This window comes from Phalangium opilio, unplaced genomic scaffold (assembly GCF_054372755.1).
Source record: "Phalangium opilio isolate 3A_F unplaced genomic scaffold, DU_Popi_V2 ptg000087l_1, whole genome shotgun sequence".
Taxonomy (NCBI): domain Eukaryota; kingdom Metazoa; phylum Arthropoda; class Arachnida; order Opiliones; family Phalangiidae; genus Phalangium; species Phalangium opilio.
Window position 1 is genome coordinate 5,003,618 of NW_028324192.1, and position 15,126 is coordinate 5,018,743.

General features: G+C 39.1%; 3 protein-coding genes across 8 annotated transcripts; 1 reads left to right on the top strand and 2 right to left on the bottom strand.

Moving 5' to 3' along the window:
- Positions 1–237: 237 nt before the first annotated feature.
- On the top strand, positions 238–2,086 carry LOC149650473 (uncharacterized). Of its 6 annotated transcripts, none has more exons than XM_089849228.1 (3): positions 238–1,454; positions 1,519–1,891; positions 1,981–2,083. In XM_089849228.1, exon 1 carries the CDS (start codon positions 647–649, stop codon positions 1,112–1,114), a length of 468 nt encoding a protein of 155 aa, XP_089705354.1. In that variant the 5' UTR covers positions 238–646; the 3' UTR covers positions 1,115–1,454; positions 1,519–1,891; positions 1,981–2,083. The 6 variants fall into 5 exon arrangements, with proteins under 6 accessions (XP_089705356.1, XP_089705354.1, XP_089705358.1 ...); XM_089849230.1 differs by having other exon boundaries at positions 1,519–1,826; positions 1,981–2,086; XM_089849231.1 differs by having other exon boundaries at positions 1,519–1,822; positions 1,981–2,072.
- Positions 2,087–5,839: 3,753 nt separating this feature from the next.
- LOC149650474 (cytochrome P450 18a1-like) lies at positions 5,840–6,166 on the bottom strand. The gene has a single exon (XM_089849244.1). The coding sequence runs from the start codon at positions 6,164–6,166 to the stop codon at positions 5,840–5,842; it is 327 nt and encodes a 108-aa protein (XP_089705370.1).
- Positions 6,167–11,051: 4,885 nt separating this feature from the next.
- Positions 11,052–12,395, bottom strand: LOC149650475 (steroid 17-alpha-hydroxylase/17,20 lyase-like). Its single transcript, XM_089849245.1, has 2 exons — positions 12,281–12,395; positions 11,052–11,695 (listed from the first exon to the last, which is right to left on the bottom strand). The coding sequence occupies exons 1-2, from the start codon at positions 12,393–12,395 to the stop codon at positions 11,220–11,222; spliced, it is 591 nt and encodes a 196-aa protein (XP_089705371.1). The 3' UTR covers positions 11,052–11,219.
- Between the last annotated feature and the right edge of the window lie 2,731 nt (positions 12,396–15,126).

Consider the following 15,126-nt stretch of genomic DNA (forward strand, 5'->3'; position numbering starts at 1 on the left):
GGTGGTGACCTTTTACTTGCCTCATTCCTCGTGGGATCTTTATGGATTCTTTAAAAACAAAAACCAAAAACAAACCTGGGCATGGAGCCGGTTCTACCGGTACCCAGCCTTCTCTCAGGGAAGGAGGCAACTCCCAACCTGCTTCTGGGCGAGATGCTGCCTCTGGCAGCACCCACCCGCAATCGGCGGAAGGCCAAAAGTCACCTCCTGCTCCTAAATCGGGTTCCACCAGGTTGAGTGAAGTTAATAGGAGGCGCATGGCCAACCGCCGAAGAAAACAATCCCAAAAAGGTGGCCAGAACTCTGCACTGGGTGCAAGAGATACGGGCCGAGATGGGACTCCTGTACCTTCGGGTGCTGGGAGTAACGTCCCGGGTACGGACTCTACGCCTGGTGCAAGAGAAACTACCACCCTTTCTGGAAAGAGAGCTAGGGCAGAGGACCATGATCCCTCGCCTAGCTTACAAGCTGCGGCGTCAAAGAAGACCAAGTCTTACTGCGACGTCGCCAGTATTGTCAAGATGGCTATCCGACTAATGCGGTCACGGAGGAGGACGTCGTTCCCACCCAGGCCGCTATACTTGACGCACTGGACGCTGAGCTTTCTTCGGGAAGCTCGCTGCCGCGTCCTCTCAATTTCCACATCATGGCTGGGGCCATGATCTATTCATGTGGGGATTCTGCGACCAGCGAATGGCTCGTGAAGGTGCTACACCATAATGAGCGTGCCACAGGGGGAACACGGCTTTCAGTGATGAAGGCCAGTGAACTCCCGAAGCCGTTCAAGGTGTCCTTCCGGACCAAGGACCGTCGCACCACTGATCCGGTGGCTCTTCTCCGACGATTGAAGGCCTACAATGGTAGGTTTCTGACCGACTGTTGGCGGTGCCTGAAGTCGTTCGATGAGAAGAGCACCAGACGCTGGATCTTCCTAATTGATGGCTCCTCCATGGAGGCCATCAAGGAGGCCGGCTTCGAGGGTCTTACTGGCGTGGATGTCGGGACATTAAAAGTCCTGAATGCACCAAAGGACCCTCTCCAGAATGCCTCTGAGGCTTCTGAAGAAGAAGGCAATACTGAGTGGGGAGCTGGCAGCAAATATTGCTGGCATTAATTTAGAGCCATCCTTTCCAGATAGCTCAGATATAGACCTCGGGACAGAGTCCGACTTTTTGAAGGACTCTGATACCGAGAGGACCTACGCTCCTGTTACTGGGATGGAGTTGGGGGCCGAGGGTGCTGCTGGTGGAGGCGAAGGAGATACCGGTCCTGAATCGGGACTCCGCGCTACCGCCAAGCAAGTAGCCGGGGCCGCCTCTCTTCCTAAGACATGAGCATCAAGGTGATCCAGATCAACCTGCATCACTGCAAAGCAGCCTCGGCAGTTCTATGCCGGAGGTTTGCCTTAGAGGGCCTGGATGTGGCCCTCATTCAGGAACCTTGGATTCATAATGGTAAAATCCTTCGTTTAAAGAATGTAGGTAATATCTCTTATGACTATACCTCACCCAACCCCAGGGCGTGTGTTCTGACCAGGAAGGGTCTTGACATCCTTCCACTTCCGAACTACCTCACTAGGGATACTGCTGTGATTAAGGTAATGCCCTCCTCTTCTGGAGTGGCAACTGGCCTTATCATGGCGTCTGCTTACTTTCCCCATGATGCCACGGGTTCCCCTCCACCACAGGAGGTTGTCGTTCTTGTCGACCGCTGTGAGAGGCAGGGGGACAGGCTCATTTTGGGCTGTGATGCCAATGCCCACCATGTCACGTGGGGCAGTAGTGACTGCAACAGACGTGGTGATGAACTACTTGAATATCTGGTCGGTACGAACCTGCATATTCTCAACAGGCACAATGAGCCAACCTTCGTTACTTCTAACAGAAAGGAGGTCATTGATGTCACCCTGGCCACAGACAATATCAGTCTGTCGGTTTCTAATTGGCATGTGTCTAATGAACCGTCTCTTTCGGACCATAGGCACATCTGCTTCTCGGTCGCGGTCAAGTCAACTTCGGTTAAGACGGAACTGCGCAACCCCCGTCGGACCGACTGGTCCGACTACAGGGAGGAACTTTGCCTCCTACTACCAAAATGTAGATTGGTTTGAGATAGAAGCTTTAAAACCAATGTTTCAACGAATAAAAGAACTACATAGCCTTATTATTTCATACATATTCAATAATTCTAAAGTAATAACAGCTTCAAAATAAACAAACAATATGAAAATGGAAACTAGCATCTTCCGTAATAGGGCAATGAACGTAAACAAAGTATACATTTCTATTGCTATTAAATTAAATCCAGCTGTGGCCTGTCAATAAGTAAAGGATATTATAAAGAAAAGCTTACCTTCTTTTTGTGTTTCTGAGCCACTTGTTCAAGCTGATCCAGTAGTTGGCGTTGTATCTGTTCATTACAACGCCAACTACTGGATCAGCTTGAACAAGATCCAGTTGTAATTGTTTATGTTGATTAGTTTTAATCTACTTTTCTTCTAATGTGTTTATCATCTGCAAAGCTGGTCCAGGTAGGCTTTGCTTCCACTCTAAGGCAGACCAATCCGTCTTAAGCCTATTTTAAAAATTAATTGGTATAATTAAAACATTAAATCATAATTAAAACACATTACTTCAAATAGTTACTTTAGGGTGGCTAAAATTTAGGTCTTATTATAACATTAAGTAAATATATTTACCTCTGCGCAACAAATCTTAAACTATTTTAAGTAGTTATCATAAATCTCAAAGCTTTAATTATTAACAAATCAATTTAATCGCGATTAAACGTTCGGAACCTTGTCGAGGAATAGAATACTTTCCTCCCAGCGCGCAACGAGGCCAACGACACGAGGAGCCGTTTGATTTTTGTAGTTTAAAAAACAAAGATCACGTGGGTTTGAACTAGCCAATAAGAGCTCACTTAAGGAAAAAAACCTTTAGAGCTGGAAACCATCAGAAACGGATATAAGCCGTTTTCTTTTTTATTCAAAATTAAGACCCTCATCAATTACCGCATTCGACGTACAAAATTGACGATGGAGAAAGCACCTCTTGGTCTCTTCCGCTGCTGGTAATAGAGTACGGTGAATTTGGTAGGCTCTCTACATGGTCACGACGGACCTCTTGGGTTCTTCCACTACTGGTTCATTATTTCGGACACTAGGGGGTCACTGGTCCCAAGGAGTAGTTTAAAAAATATTCTTATTTCCCAGACCTCGTTGTTACTACCAATAAGTCCCAATTTCGACGCAAACTGTCTGATTATTTTAAGTCTCTACCTTAGCTAAGTTATTAAATCGTTTTGTTCACCCTGCTTTTCTCTCCCCCCCCCCACACTGGGCCCCCTACATAAAATTTTTACTTAATTGTTTTCTTTAAAAAAGTCTGTTATCTCTCATAGAAAACGCCTAATATTATCGCTGCTCATGCTTAAACCACTCAGATGGCTCTTTGGGCAATTGTATTGACTAGACATGGCTGAAAATAAACTATAATAATACACCGCGAATAATCTAAATTTAGAGTATTTATCTTTTTTTTTATAAAAAAGATTTTAAGCCTAAATTAGTAGTATTTAATGAGGAAAATTCACAATCGCGGCCAGATCTTAGCCGATTCATCTTAACAATGGGTAACTTTCAAGTCTTCAAAGGAATTACTTGAGGCAGATACTAATTAAAGTTTGCCTCACAAATTGGCTTAGCAATAATTGTTCTAAAAACGGTGTTTATGTTAGTATCTCCGCCACGAAACAAGGAAGATAGAGATAAGGTGCATAGACTATTCCACTCTTTCCTGCAGAGAAGTAAGCGCAGAAGCAGTGTAGTGATAGATGTTTTACACAGATGACTGCTTAAAATTAAGTAAGAAACTCACAGGCAATGCTAAATTAGGGGTCATCCGTAAAACACTCCAATTATAACTCGTAAACGGTATCCCATGAGGCAAAATGCCCTAGAACAATGGAACACACTGTATAAGATGAAATTCTCTTTAGATACGTGTGGTTACGTAATAGAATCGGAAGAGAGTTTTCTAAAATTATGATTAATTTTCTAGAAAACAAAAGATAATTTGCTATCCTAATTAATGTTTCAAACATTATATTGTAAATTAAAACTCTCCAGACCAGAGTTTCTAAATTGATTAACTAAAATTATACTAAATTATAGAAATATGTAGAATTCAGGGCTAAATATTTCTTATATTTTTTTCTTTATGATAATAACACACAGAGCTGTGCTAATTAGCTGACTACTAATTGAATTAGAATTAGCAATTAGGTAAATATTTATGAACTAATTAATTAGCCAATTAGCAATTAGACATAGAAAGTAATTAAATTCAATTAGAAATTAGCCATTTATTTATCAAACTAATTAATTAGAATTACTAATTTCTAATTAATTACTTGTCTAATTAAGGAAAAAAAGAAACCATAAGTAAACATAAAAGTTTAAAAGTGCCCATGGATTTAGTACTTTGGTAATGCAAAGTTTAATGTTTTAATGCCATTGAAAAACGGGTACGGAAGCCGTGAATTATTCTCGAAAAATGAGACAAGCCTCGAGCCTTCCGTCATGTTAAAATTTGTCTCATTTCTTCATTTTCTTGCCACAGTTCCTATAATGGACTCTGAGTAGTAAATCCTTGGGCACTGCTATAAATTCGAGTAGGAAAAACATTCGAAATTTCGAAATGGGACAGTTATGATTTACGAAATTTTCTACTAGTACTATTATTCTCTCATGTTTTGAGGAGCTGAAATATTTAGAGTAGCACTAAGGTTTCCTCATCGATATAATAAGGCCGTTTTCATATTCAAATCAATCGAGAGTTAATTCCTCGATTTTTAGTTTTTACTAAATTAAAAGATTAATTGAAAATCCAATTGGCTAATTAGTTAATCCTAAATCTAATTAAATTTTAATTAGATAATTACCTTTCCTATTGATACTAATTAATTAGAATTACTTCTCAATTAGCACTAAGGTAATTAAAATTCAATTACCATTTTCAATTAGTAAATGTTGCTAATTAATTAGAAATTCAATTAGCTAACTAATTAATTAGCACAGCTCTGATAACACAACGATTATACACTAAAAACTACAGCGGTAGGCTAAGTGTTGAAAAGCGTAGCTCAATTGAGATCCGAAAAGAACCTTCTTAAAGTAGGGATGGGGACCGTCTCTAAATGTTTATGCGTCATTCTGTGTATGCGTTAGTCCAGTTTAACGTTATTCCGTTTATGCATTAATCCTGTTATACACTAATACAATTAAGCGTTATTCCATTTATGCGTTATTCCATTTATGCCTTATTGCCAGTATGCGTTATTCCGAATATACGTTATTCCGCGTATGCGTTATTCCCTCGCTCAGTATCGGGACGTACACGCGGGTTGATTGATACATTGCCGTCTTTGCGCACTCTCATGATACAAAAAGACCACAGTGCAGGCGCCAAAAGCGAGATGGAAGGCAAAGTTTTACCCGCGTGTCTTTCCCTTTTAGTTACATCGAAATGGTATATTACAGACCAGAAGTTTGTAATACTTCACTTCGAGAGAAGTGTTACAGTGTACCGCAGAGTGTGACTGATATAAGCGGTACAGTTTGTTCAGATTCGGTAATGAATCGTTACTGCGCATAAGGAACAAATACACAAACAAACCACTTGATTGAAGTAAACTAAAAACATTGCCAAGATCATATTTACTTGAAGGGAGAGAATGATATTAAATTTTTTCTCACCCTTACTTTGATTTGATACAATGCTACTATAACCATAACCAAAGTACCAAAACATAGTAATTTTTCCAAAAATGTATTTTATTAACTCCTGGGTACTACTTTGATTTCATAGTCGGCCGCTAAACTAACAAGAGGATTGTTTTCCATTACCATTTCGCCTCTGTTTCGCGGACCATGATAGACGATCCGCGCCTTTTGCATGACATTAGCAATAACGAGAAACAAGTCGTTGCGAGCCATTTTCTCGCCAATACACATTCTCTTTCCTTCGCCGAATGGAACGTAACCTGAAAATTTCTTTGTCGAATAATTGCCGGACGAATCTAGAAATCTTTCGGGTTTCAATTTACGCGGTTCTTCCCACAAATTCGGGTCAAAATGGGTAGCGTTGATGTCAAAGATGACCATGGTTCCTTTCGGAATTTTTCGCCCACCGAGTGAAGTGTCGACGTTAGCAGCGTGAGGAAGTTCAATAACGTTTGCAAAATACGTTCCATAAATAAAGTAAGTTTTCGTATTTATTTCAGTAATTATTGCTTTGAGATTTTATCTTTGCTATAAAATCAGGTCTTGAGAGAGAGCGTGAACGTTGTTTTGATCTTGAGAGAATGAACGTTATTCTTTTCGCGCTCGAGGAAGGATTGTTTTCAAGGTCCTTACTATACGTCAGATTTAAACTACAATCAGGCACAAATAGAAATAATATAAAGTAGTAAACTTTAAGGTCTCGTTTCACTGGTCGAAAAATCTGCGTTCTACTTTAATATTATCATAAGTTTATCACAAATATGGGTTACAACTGGGCATCTTCTGCAGGCTACTGTTACGTCAGAACTCGTATAGCGCTAAGATCCAAAGAGAGAAAATTTTGAAATTCCTGTCGCGGTGCAGTCACCAAACGGACGAGACGAATACTAAATGGCTCACATGAAAAAAATCATCCATTGGAATAAAGGAGATTTTTACGTTTCGTATAGGCAGGCATTGGGAGGGGGACGAATTTTACTTAAGCAACCCCCAAAATCCCACTCTCTCTCGTGAGATAGAGGCGGTTTCAGTACTGAAACATTTTAAAAGGGTTAAAAGAAATGCTAGACTAGGAAGTACAATTTTGTTTTGAAGTTGAGGTAATAAATGATACGGAGAGAGTATAGGGTTTCATTAAAGAGAGCCAGACAAACACTATTTCCATAGGAGTAGCAGCCATATCTCAACTTAGAGGCATGATAAACTTATGCTTTCTGATATCTGTATTCATCTTTGGTATAATTCGTAAATATTTTGATAAACCCTTTGCTTGTTGAATGATTCTCGTCGTTTTCGATAAAAAGGTGAAAGGTTCAAGAGCTTTTAGATAACAGCAACAGTGACGGATTTGATATGTTTAAAAGTGTATTCTAGGAGTCCCTTGTCGGGTTTAACATTATACACAGAAAAAAGTGTGTTAAAGATTTGAACACATTTTAGTGTTCAAAAATCAGATTTTGGTTTCTTGATATGTTTAAGTGATGAAAAAGTGTAATTTATTGAACACTTCGCTTAATTTTGGCGCTCAACTTCTAATTTTTGTTTCTATTTGAAAAAATTGTAACAGTTGAACACAAAATCTTAACACTTTCACAATGAACGCGTTAAAAATTTAGGAACAGCGAACGCGATCATTTGTTTTGATGTTCTGTAACCTTGTAGTTGAAGGCGTACTTCGACGAAGCTTATTCGATATATACTCTGTTCCAGCTTTGGTTCTCAGCACACTCTAAGCTAGATCTCTATGTAACGTAGCTTTGTGCGTGATGACGACTAAAGCTGGAACAGAGTATACATCGAATAAGGTCCCGTCGGAGATAGGAAGTTGCTTATCATATAGCGTGAAAACCTATTTCCTCACGCGCATTCTTTATATCCATGGTTTTTCTTTGTCGCCCAAGAATGAATTTAAACTTGAAGTAATTATACAATTCAATGAATCAGTGGCGTCGCTAGGCCTTTTTTCGGGGGGGGGGTATAGCCCCCTATTTAGCCCCCCCCCCCAAATTTCAAACTTAGAACCCTCTAAAATAATCCCCAGACTTGTAAGCATATTTTTAAATAATAAATATTTGGAATGTGAATTTAATTAAACTACGCCTTGAAAACGTTTCTTGGCAAAGCGCAGACGATGAGACGAACTCTCTGACAAAGCATTTTTGCAATTGCATCAGGGAGGAGAGACCATTTACTTATGTTTGGGAAATTTTAATATTCCCTAAAATTCGTCTGCAACCTTTACTGCTGCTAAAGTGCTAATAAGAAAACCGATCCCGAAAGTAACAGCACATATTTTTTGGGCAGGATTTTTGAGCCTTGGCCCTTCAGAATATTAAAGGTGTAATCCTTTTCGTGGGTAAGTTTTAAGTAACTATTACGTGACAAAAATAAATTTCAATACTTAATAGTCCTTTTACTAGCAAAATAACTTAAACCTCAGTACAGTAATACCTATTAATTATTAATTACAAGTAAGAAATACTCGTACATATCTCTCTTGGACTGTAGAATGAGAGAGGTACAGTCGCCGCAATTAAAAACTTTCTTTCTCGCGACGTCTTGTTTCAACAATAAGCCGCAAATCTTTATTAAAACAACAATATACGATAAGTTTTTTTTTAACAATTGTATCAGATCAATAATTTGCGGCTTATTGTTGAAACAAGACGTCGCGAGAGAGAAAGTTTTTAATTGCGGCGACTGTACTTAACATGTTCGTACACTCTAAGAAAGGGAAGTGTAATTTAAGAAAACACATTTTTTACACCGTAAAAACACCCAAAGAGAGTTTTATTACCTTTAGTTTTTGTGGGGCCAATTTAAGGTGTAAATTCGATGTAAAATAAAACTTTTAAAAACCGTTTTGAAATTAAAAATGGAAAATTATAGTACTGCGGGTTTTTTAAAATAAGTTCTTTCATTTTCATTAATGTTTTAATATTAAAGTCAATCCAAACAGTAAAAATTATTGAAAAAACTTGATTGTTAAGCATTTTTTAAAGATGATATTCATGAAAGAATATATTTTTATCCTTTAAATAAAATTAACAAAGAAATTCGTAATCAGAGGGTATTGTACTTTTGTAAAACACTGCTAAACGTGTTAGGCGACACTCTGAAACGTGTTAGGTGACACTCTTAAAAGCGTTATGCGACACTCTTGCAGTGGCGTCGCTAAGTCTTTTTGGGGGCTTTAGCGCACCTAAAATTTCAAAGTTAGCCCCCTTAAAATAATCCGTAAACTCTACCAAAAAATTGCTCGTATCCCCTAAAATTTTGTAGCAATATAGTGTAAAAAATTATTATGATAAGTTCGTTCAGTTTCATCTTTGTAGAGATGAATTTCAATATCAAACAGTAGTGGGGACTAAAAGCAAACAGAAACTGAACTTATAAAAGACGAGTGAAATTCTTTCATCCACATTTGTCTCATAGTCACTAACTGATCGGTTCCGTTCTCTTTATCAATAACAGTTTGTAAATCTTTAATATACGAATAATAAACTTAAACCCCCCCCCAAATTTCAAACCCTAGCAACGCTACTGCACTCTTGAAAGTGTTAAGCGATACTCTTAAAAGTATTGTGCGACACTAAAAAAACGAGACTATGTTAGTAGGGCGACTATAGACGCCAACTTTTGTGACATGTCTTATCTTTATTTTGAGAAGCATTAGAGTAGAAAATTAAATTTTTTTAAATATTGTAGAGTAGGTTAGGTCAAACGCGTTTCTGGTGCTCGAAAAATTCTTAGTGAAAAGAGATTAGTAAATTTAAGGAGTACGTCTATGTCTACTGCTTGGATATTATGGCCTCCAAAACCAACTTAATACCCGATGAAATTATACTAATTAAAAACTTCCTGCCTTTTTCAGAGGCTATTAAGTCGCTAAAAATTACCAACTTTTCATGCAGTTTTAAGCTCGATTTAAAGTCGAACAAGTGGCCTATTTTATGCAGTTTCACACTGCATGCGAGAACTAGCATTCAGGGCCGGATTAAGCAATTTTGCACCGGGGGCCGCCCCCTTAAGTCGGAAGAAACAGAACAGCAAATGTCCCTAAGGGGGAATAGTTTAACTCTATCCGCCCCCAACAAGACTTGCGCCCGGGGGCCAGTGCCCCCTCGCCCCCCTCTTAATCCGGCCCTGCAAGCATTGCTTAAAGCGGTATAGTTCTGCATGTAAGAACTTTCCTCTTAATTTAACTCAAAGTGGAACCTTGCTGTGAATATAGCACTGATTGCTAATAAATCACCCACTCTTTAAGGTGTTATGAGACACTCTGAAAGGTGATATGCGACACTCTGAAAGGTGTTATGCGACACTCTGAAAGGTGTTATGAGACACTCTGAAAGGTGTTATGAGACACTCTGAAAGGTGTTATGATACACTCTGAAAGGTGTAATGAGACACTCTGAAAGGTGTTATGAGACACTCTGAAAGGTGATGGGACACTCTGAAAGGTGTTATGCGATACTCTGAAAGGTGTAATGAGACACTCTGAAAGGTGTAATGAGACACTCTGAAAGGTGTTAATGAGACACTCTGAAAGGTGTTATGAGACACTCTGAATGGTGTTATGCGACACTCTGAAAGGCGCTATGCCTCACCCTTTAAGGAATTGCACAACACTCATGTGAGAGTAAAAATTAAGTTTTAGTTCGATATAAGAGTTAAAAAGGTGTTAAACTGCACCTCTGTTGCGCCAATTTATAGCACCAATTGCTCAATAAGTGTTATTAAACCCTTTCAGGGGTGTAAATGAACACCTGTAATGATGTCAAATTTGGACCCAAACTACTTTTAAAGGTGTTAAAGCGCGCCCCATTTTCTTAGAGTGTATGCTTAACACGTAAAAGACGTTCAAAACCGAAACAAAAATCGTCTTGAACACTTTAGAAAGTGAACATATTTTCACTTAAACATGTGCTCATTTTTGAACATGTATAGTAGAGAGAGTCGCATGAAGGTGTTCAGGGATTGTGTTCAGCTCCTGAACACATTTTCTGCATAATTGACATGTTCAGAGGCAGAACACTTAAATAAAAAGACGTTCAAAATCAAACACAAAATGGCTTGAATACATTAGAAAAAAGAACAGATTTCTATTTGAACATGTTCTCATTTTTGAACATGTATAGGAGAGTGTTGCATGAAGATGTTCAGAGATTGTGTTCAATTTCCTAACACATTTTTTTCTGTGTATATTACCATAACGTTGATAACTGAAAGACAGTTGCCTACTTAATTAGTTAGCCACGAGAAATCCACGAGCCACATTTTTATGAAAAAATGTTCCTTTAATCAGGCGATTACAAAAGGTCAGTAATATTAAACATTATACCATCAATATTCAGATAAAATACACCACCTTGAACTCTTGAATATTTGTAAGTAATTAGGGTAGTATCTAATTTAAAAGATGGAACTTGTTTTATCTAGGTAAGACATTAATCTCAAAATCCGCGGGCAAATTAAAGAAGGGGTTGTTTTCACTCTGCATTTTATTGGCGTTTCTGCTCGCCACAATGCGAACTTTGCGCGGGACATTTGCAATGATGAGAAATAGATCATTTCGAGCTAATTCCTCACCAATACACATTCGCTTTCCTTCGCCGAATGGAAGATAACCGGGTATTTTCTTGGACGCGTAGTTACCATCCGAGTCCAAGAACCGTTCCGGCTTAAATTTCAACGGTTCTTCCCACAAATTCGGATCAAGGTGTGTAGCGGTAATATAGAAAAACACGATTGTCCCGTAGGGAATTTTCTTGCCGCCAATTGACGTGTTGACGTTGGTGGCGTGAGGAACGAGTACGGATAAGGGCGGTTTGTACCTCAAACATTCCGAGATGAAGGCCCAAGTGTAGGGACAATCTTTCCTGCGGTCCACGGTTGGTAAACCGGAACCTAAATGTAATTAAATTGCATTTCGGTATAGGTAATATCGGGATAAACATACAAACGACGTAGGTAATTCTAATGGTGCTTGTTCCGAGCTTAAAGGCCGACTTCCAGCGAAAAGGGCTCTAGCGAACTGACAACCGAGCATCGAGACTAACAGTGGAGCGACCGTGCCGATTTTCGAATCCCCGCTGGGCAAAAGTTGGAAGGCTTCTAGCTAACTGAAAACCGTGCAATATGGTTCTATCGAACTGAAGATACGCAATAGAGAATTTCCTTCCGAGGAAAACAAAATTCGAGAGGAAAAAAGATTGAAAGGATTTCTGTTGTTCATCTTCAGTTCTCTAAAACCACATTGCACGACTTTCATTTAGAGAGAACCCTTCCATCTTTTACCCCAGCGGGAATTCGAAAATCGGCACGGTCAGTACATTGTTAGTCTCGATGCTCGGTTTTCAGTTCGCTAGAACCCTCTTCTTTGGAAGTTGGCCTTTAAGTTTCATCCTAACATAAGACCGTTAAGACGGGAGAGGAGAATAATTCCCCGCGACCCATCTATTGAATCCTACGCAATTAAGAAAATGTTTGTACCTTTGTTGTCGTCTATTTCTTCACGAATTTTTTCCTGAATTTCAGGAAAGGCAGCTAAAGCTTCGAATACCCACGTGATGGCAGTTGTAGTTGCGTCGGTACCAGCCGAAAACATAAGTATAGAGTAATTTCGGTTGAGAGGGGGAGTGAACTCTGTATCCCCTACGTTAGGGGCAACTTTGTACTAGAGAATACTATTTGCCCCCGGAAGGGAAGGGGAGGGGGGATATCACTAAGGTAAGAGATAGAGGGTTATGACGTTGCCGTATATGGGAAAGAAATTACTCTATAGCGTTTAAGAGACAGCTATTTTAAATGGTCTATCGCGTTAAAAACAATGCCTTAACAATACCCAAAAAGAGGTCGCCTAATATTCCTTGCAAATGGCGATCAGTTAAGTAAATTTTGTTTTCAGATTCCTCGGATGCAGCTTCGATACCAGAAGCGATCACGGAATCCGTGAAGTGACGAAATTCATCTAGAGTATATATATATTTAGAGTTACTACACGTAGATATAGATTTCTCTTAAAGGGAGGGTGAAGTGGAAAATCAGGTGATTTTTCATCAATTGTTCTACTAATTACAAGACCAGTCTGCATAGTGAAACATTCAGGAAATACTTCCGAATGATTTTAAAATTCAAATTAGGTTCAGATTTTAAAGATAATTTTAAAGAAGGACCTCCGACCAATCGCGTAACGCCCTGCCTTCTTGTTAAAAAAATTCTCGTGGCACGTTCCGTGTCGAATGAAATTTATCAAGAGATTTGATAAAATTAGGCGCGCAACGTGACAATCGTGGCGCGAGACATGGAGCGTGCCACGAGAATTTTGTTAATAAAAAGGCAGGGCGTTACGCGATTGGTCGGAGGACTTTCTTTAAAATTATCCTTAAAATCTGAACCTAATTTGAATTTTAAAATCTTTCGGAAGTATTTCCTGAATGTTTCACTATGCAGACTGGTCTTATAATTTATAGAAATCCTTAAAATTTTGGTTGGGATTTCTAGGGTATTCTTTATGCTCTTGGGAGAGACTTAATTATTTAAAAAACGTACCGATTGAAAAATACGTTTAATTTGTTTTGTTTAATTATTTTAAAGTTTTTATAAGTATTTTTCTCCATTTGGGAGAGGGTTGAGAAATACTCGAGAGCGACTATCCTTTTCCGTTGACTCGTGTAAGTATTCTGATTTATTTTTCTAAAACATTTTACAATCTCGGTCCTGGGACCATACAAAAGGGTTGTTTTTTATAGCTAGAGAGCGTGGCCCAGGGGTTTACCAAGTGACGACCCATTTTTTTCGTGAAGTCGAAGATGTTTATCTCACACGTGCGGAGGATTTTTGGATGAAACTTTTCTCTATTATGAAAATTTTACGACTGACCCCTGAAATATCAACGATAAATTAAGGAAGACCCCTGTCACAACGGTAATATAAGCACCACCAGAAGTCCATTAAATTAGCCTAGGAAGTGAACAATTACAATGGCTGGTATAGCGCAAGGGGTGCTTATTTGCGAAAAAAAACGTCTCGCTATAAGAAAAATTCTCTCTCCTCTCCGCGCAGTCGCGAGTAGCTGGATCCCAACAGCCTATCGGAAGTAGATTTTTGGGGGTATTACGCGGATTTCAAAAATGTCTGTCTTAGCAAAATGCGTGAAGTGGAATATTTTTCAATTGCATATTATAACGTAATACAAAGTTTCTATAAGAACCTTGGGTATAGCCATAAGTTAATTATACCTCTAAGTACACAAATCGCTTCCACTTCTATGGCAATAGTGTTTGTCTGGCTCCCTTTAATGAAACCCTATACTCTCTCCGTATCATTTATCACCTCAACTTCAATACAAAATTGTACCGCCTAGCCTAGCGTTTCTTTTATCCCTTTTAGAATGTTTCAGGACTGAAACCGCCTCTATCTCACGAGAGAGAGAGGGATTTGGGGTTGCTTAAGTAAAATTCGTTCCCCCCCCCAGTGCCTGCCTATACGAAACGTAAAACTCTCCTTTATTCCACTGGATGATTTTATTTTTCGTCTCGACCGCTTGGTGGCTGCACCGCGACAGAAATTTTAAAATTTTCTCTCTTCGGATCTTAGCGCTATACGAGTTCTGACGTCACAGTAGCCTGCCAAAGATGCCCAGTCGTTCCCCGAATTTGTGTACTTAGAGGTATAATTAACTTATGGTATAGCGTATGTCTCTGCTGGGATAAAAACTCCTTCTAACTCCATGGATAGGGGGTTAAATTTTTCCCCTTTCCTAACACAGTTAGAAATCTCGAGCTCTTCTCTAGAAAGTCTTTCTTGACGTGAGCGGGGCGTGACTTCTTCAGCGCATGAACGCTGCATCTCTAAAGGGTAGCTTGTTTGCTTTATAAAAAATTAAAAAAAGGAACGGCCACGGTTGTTAAAGGGAGGGTGAAGTAGAAAATCAAGTGGTTTTTTAATCGATTCTTCAACTAATTATAAAAATGCAGGGGGTTACGCGATTGATCGGACGTCCTTATTTAAAATTATCTTTTAAATCTGAACCTAATTTGAATTTTAAAATCATTCGGAGCTAGTATTTCCTGAATGTTTGACTATGCAGACTGGTCTTGTAAATAGTAGGGGAATCGATAAAAAAACCACTTGATTTTCTACTTCACCCTCCCTTTAAATACTTTTTTTCAATAGGTTCATAAAAAACTGAATGACCTTGACTGTTCCAAAATTCACACCCCCATCCCTTCTCCTATTTTTAAGCGGGCTCGGTTTTACAGTGGAAGGGGGCGTTTTCGGCCAATAGTTTTTTATCTCTCGATAGGGCAAATTTTGGCGTACGAGTCGCACCTAAA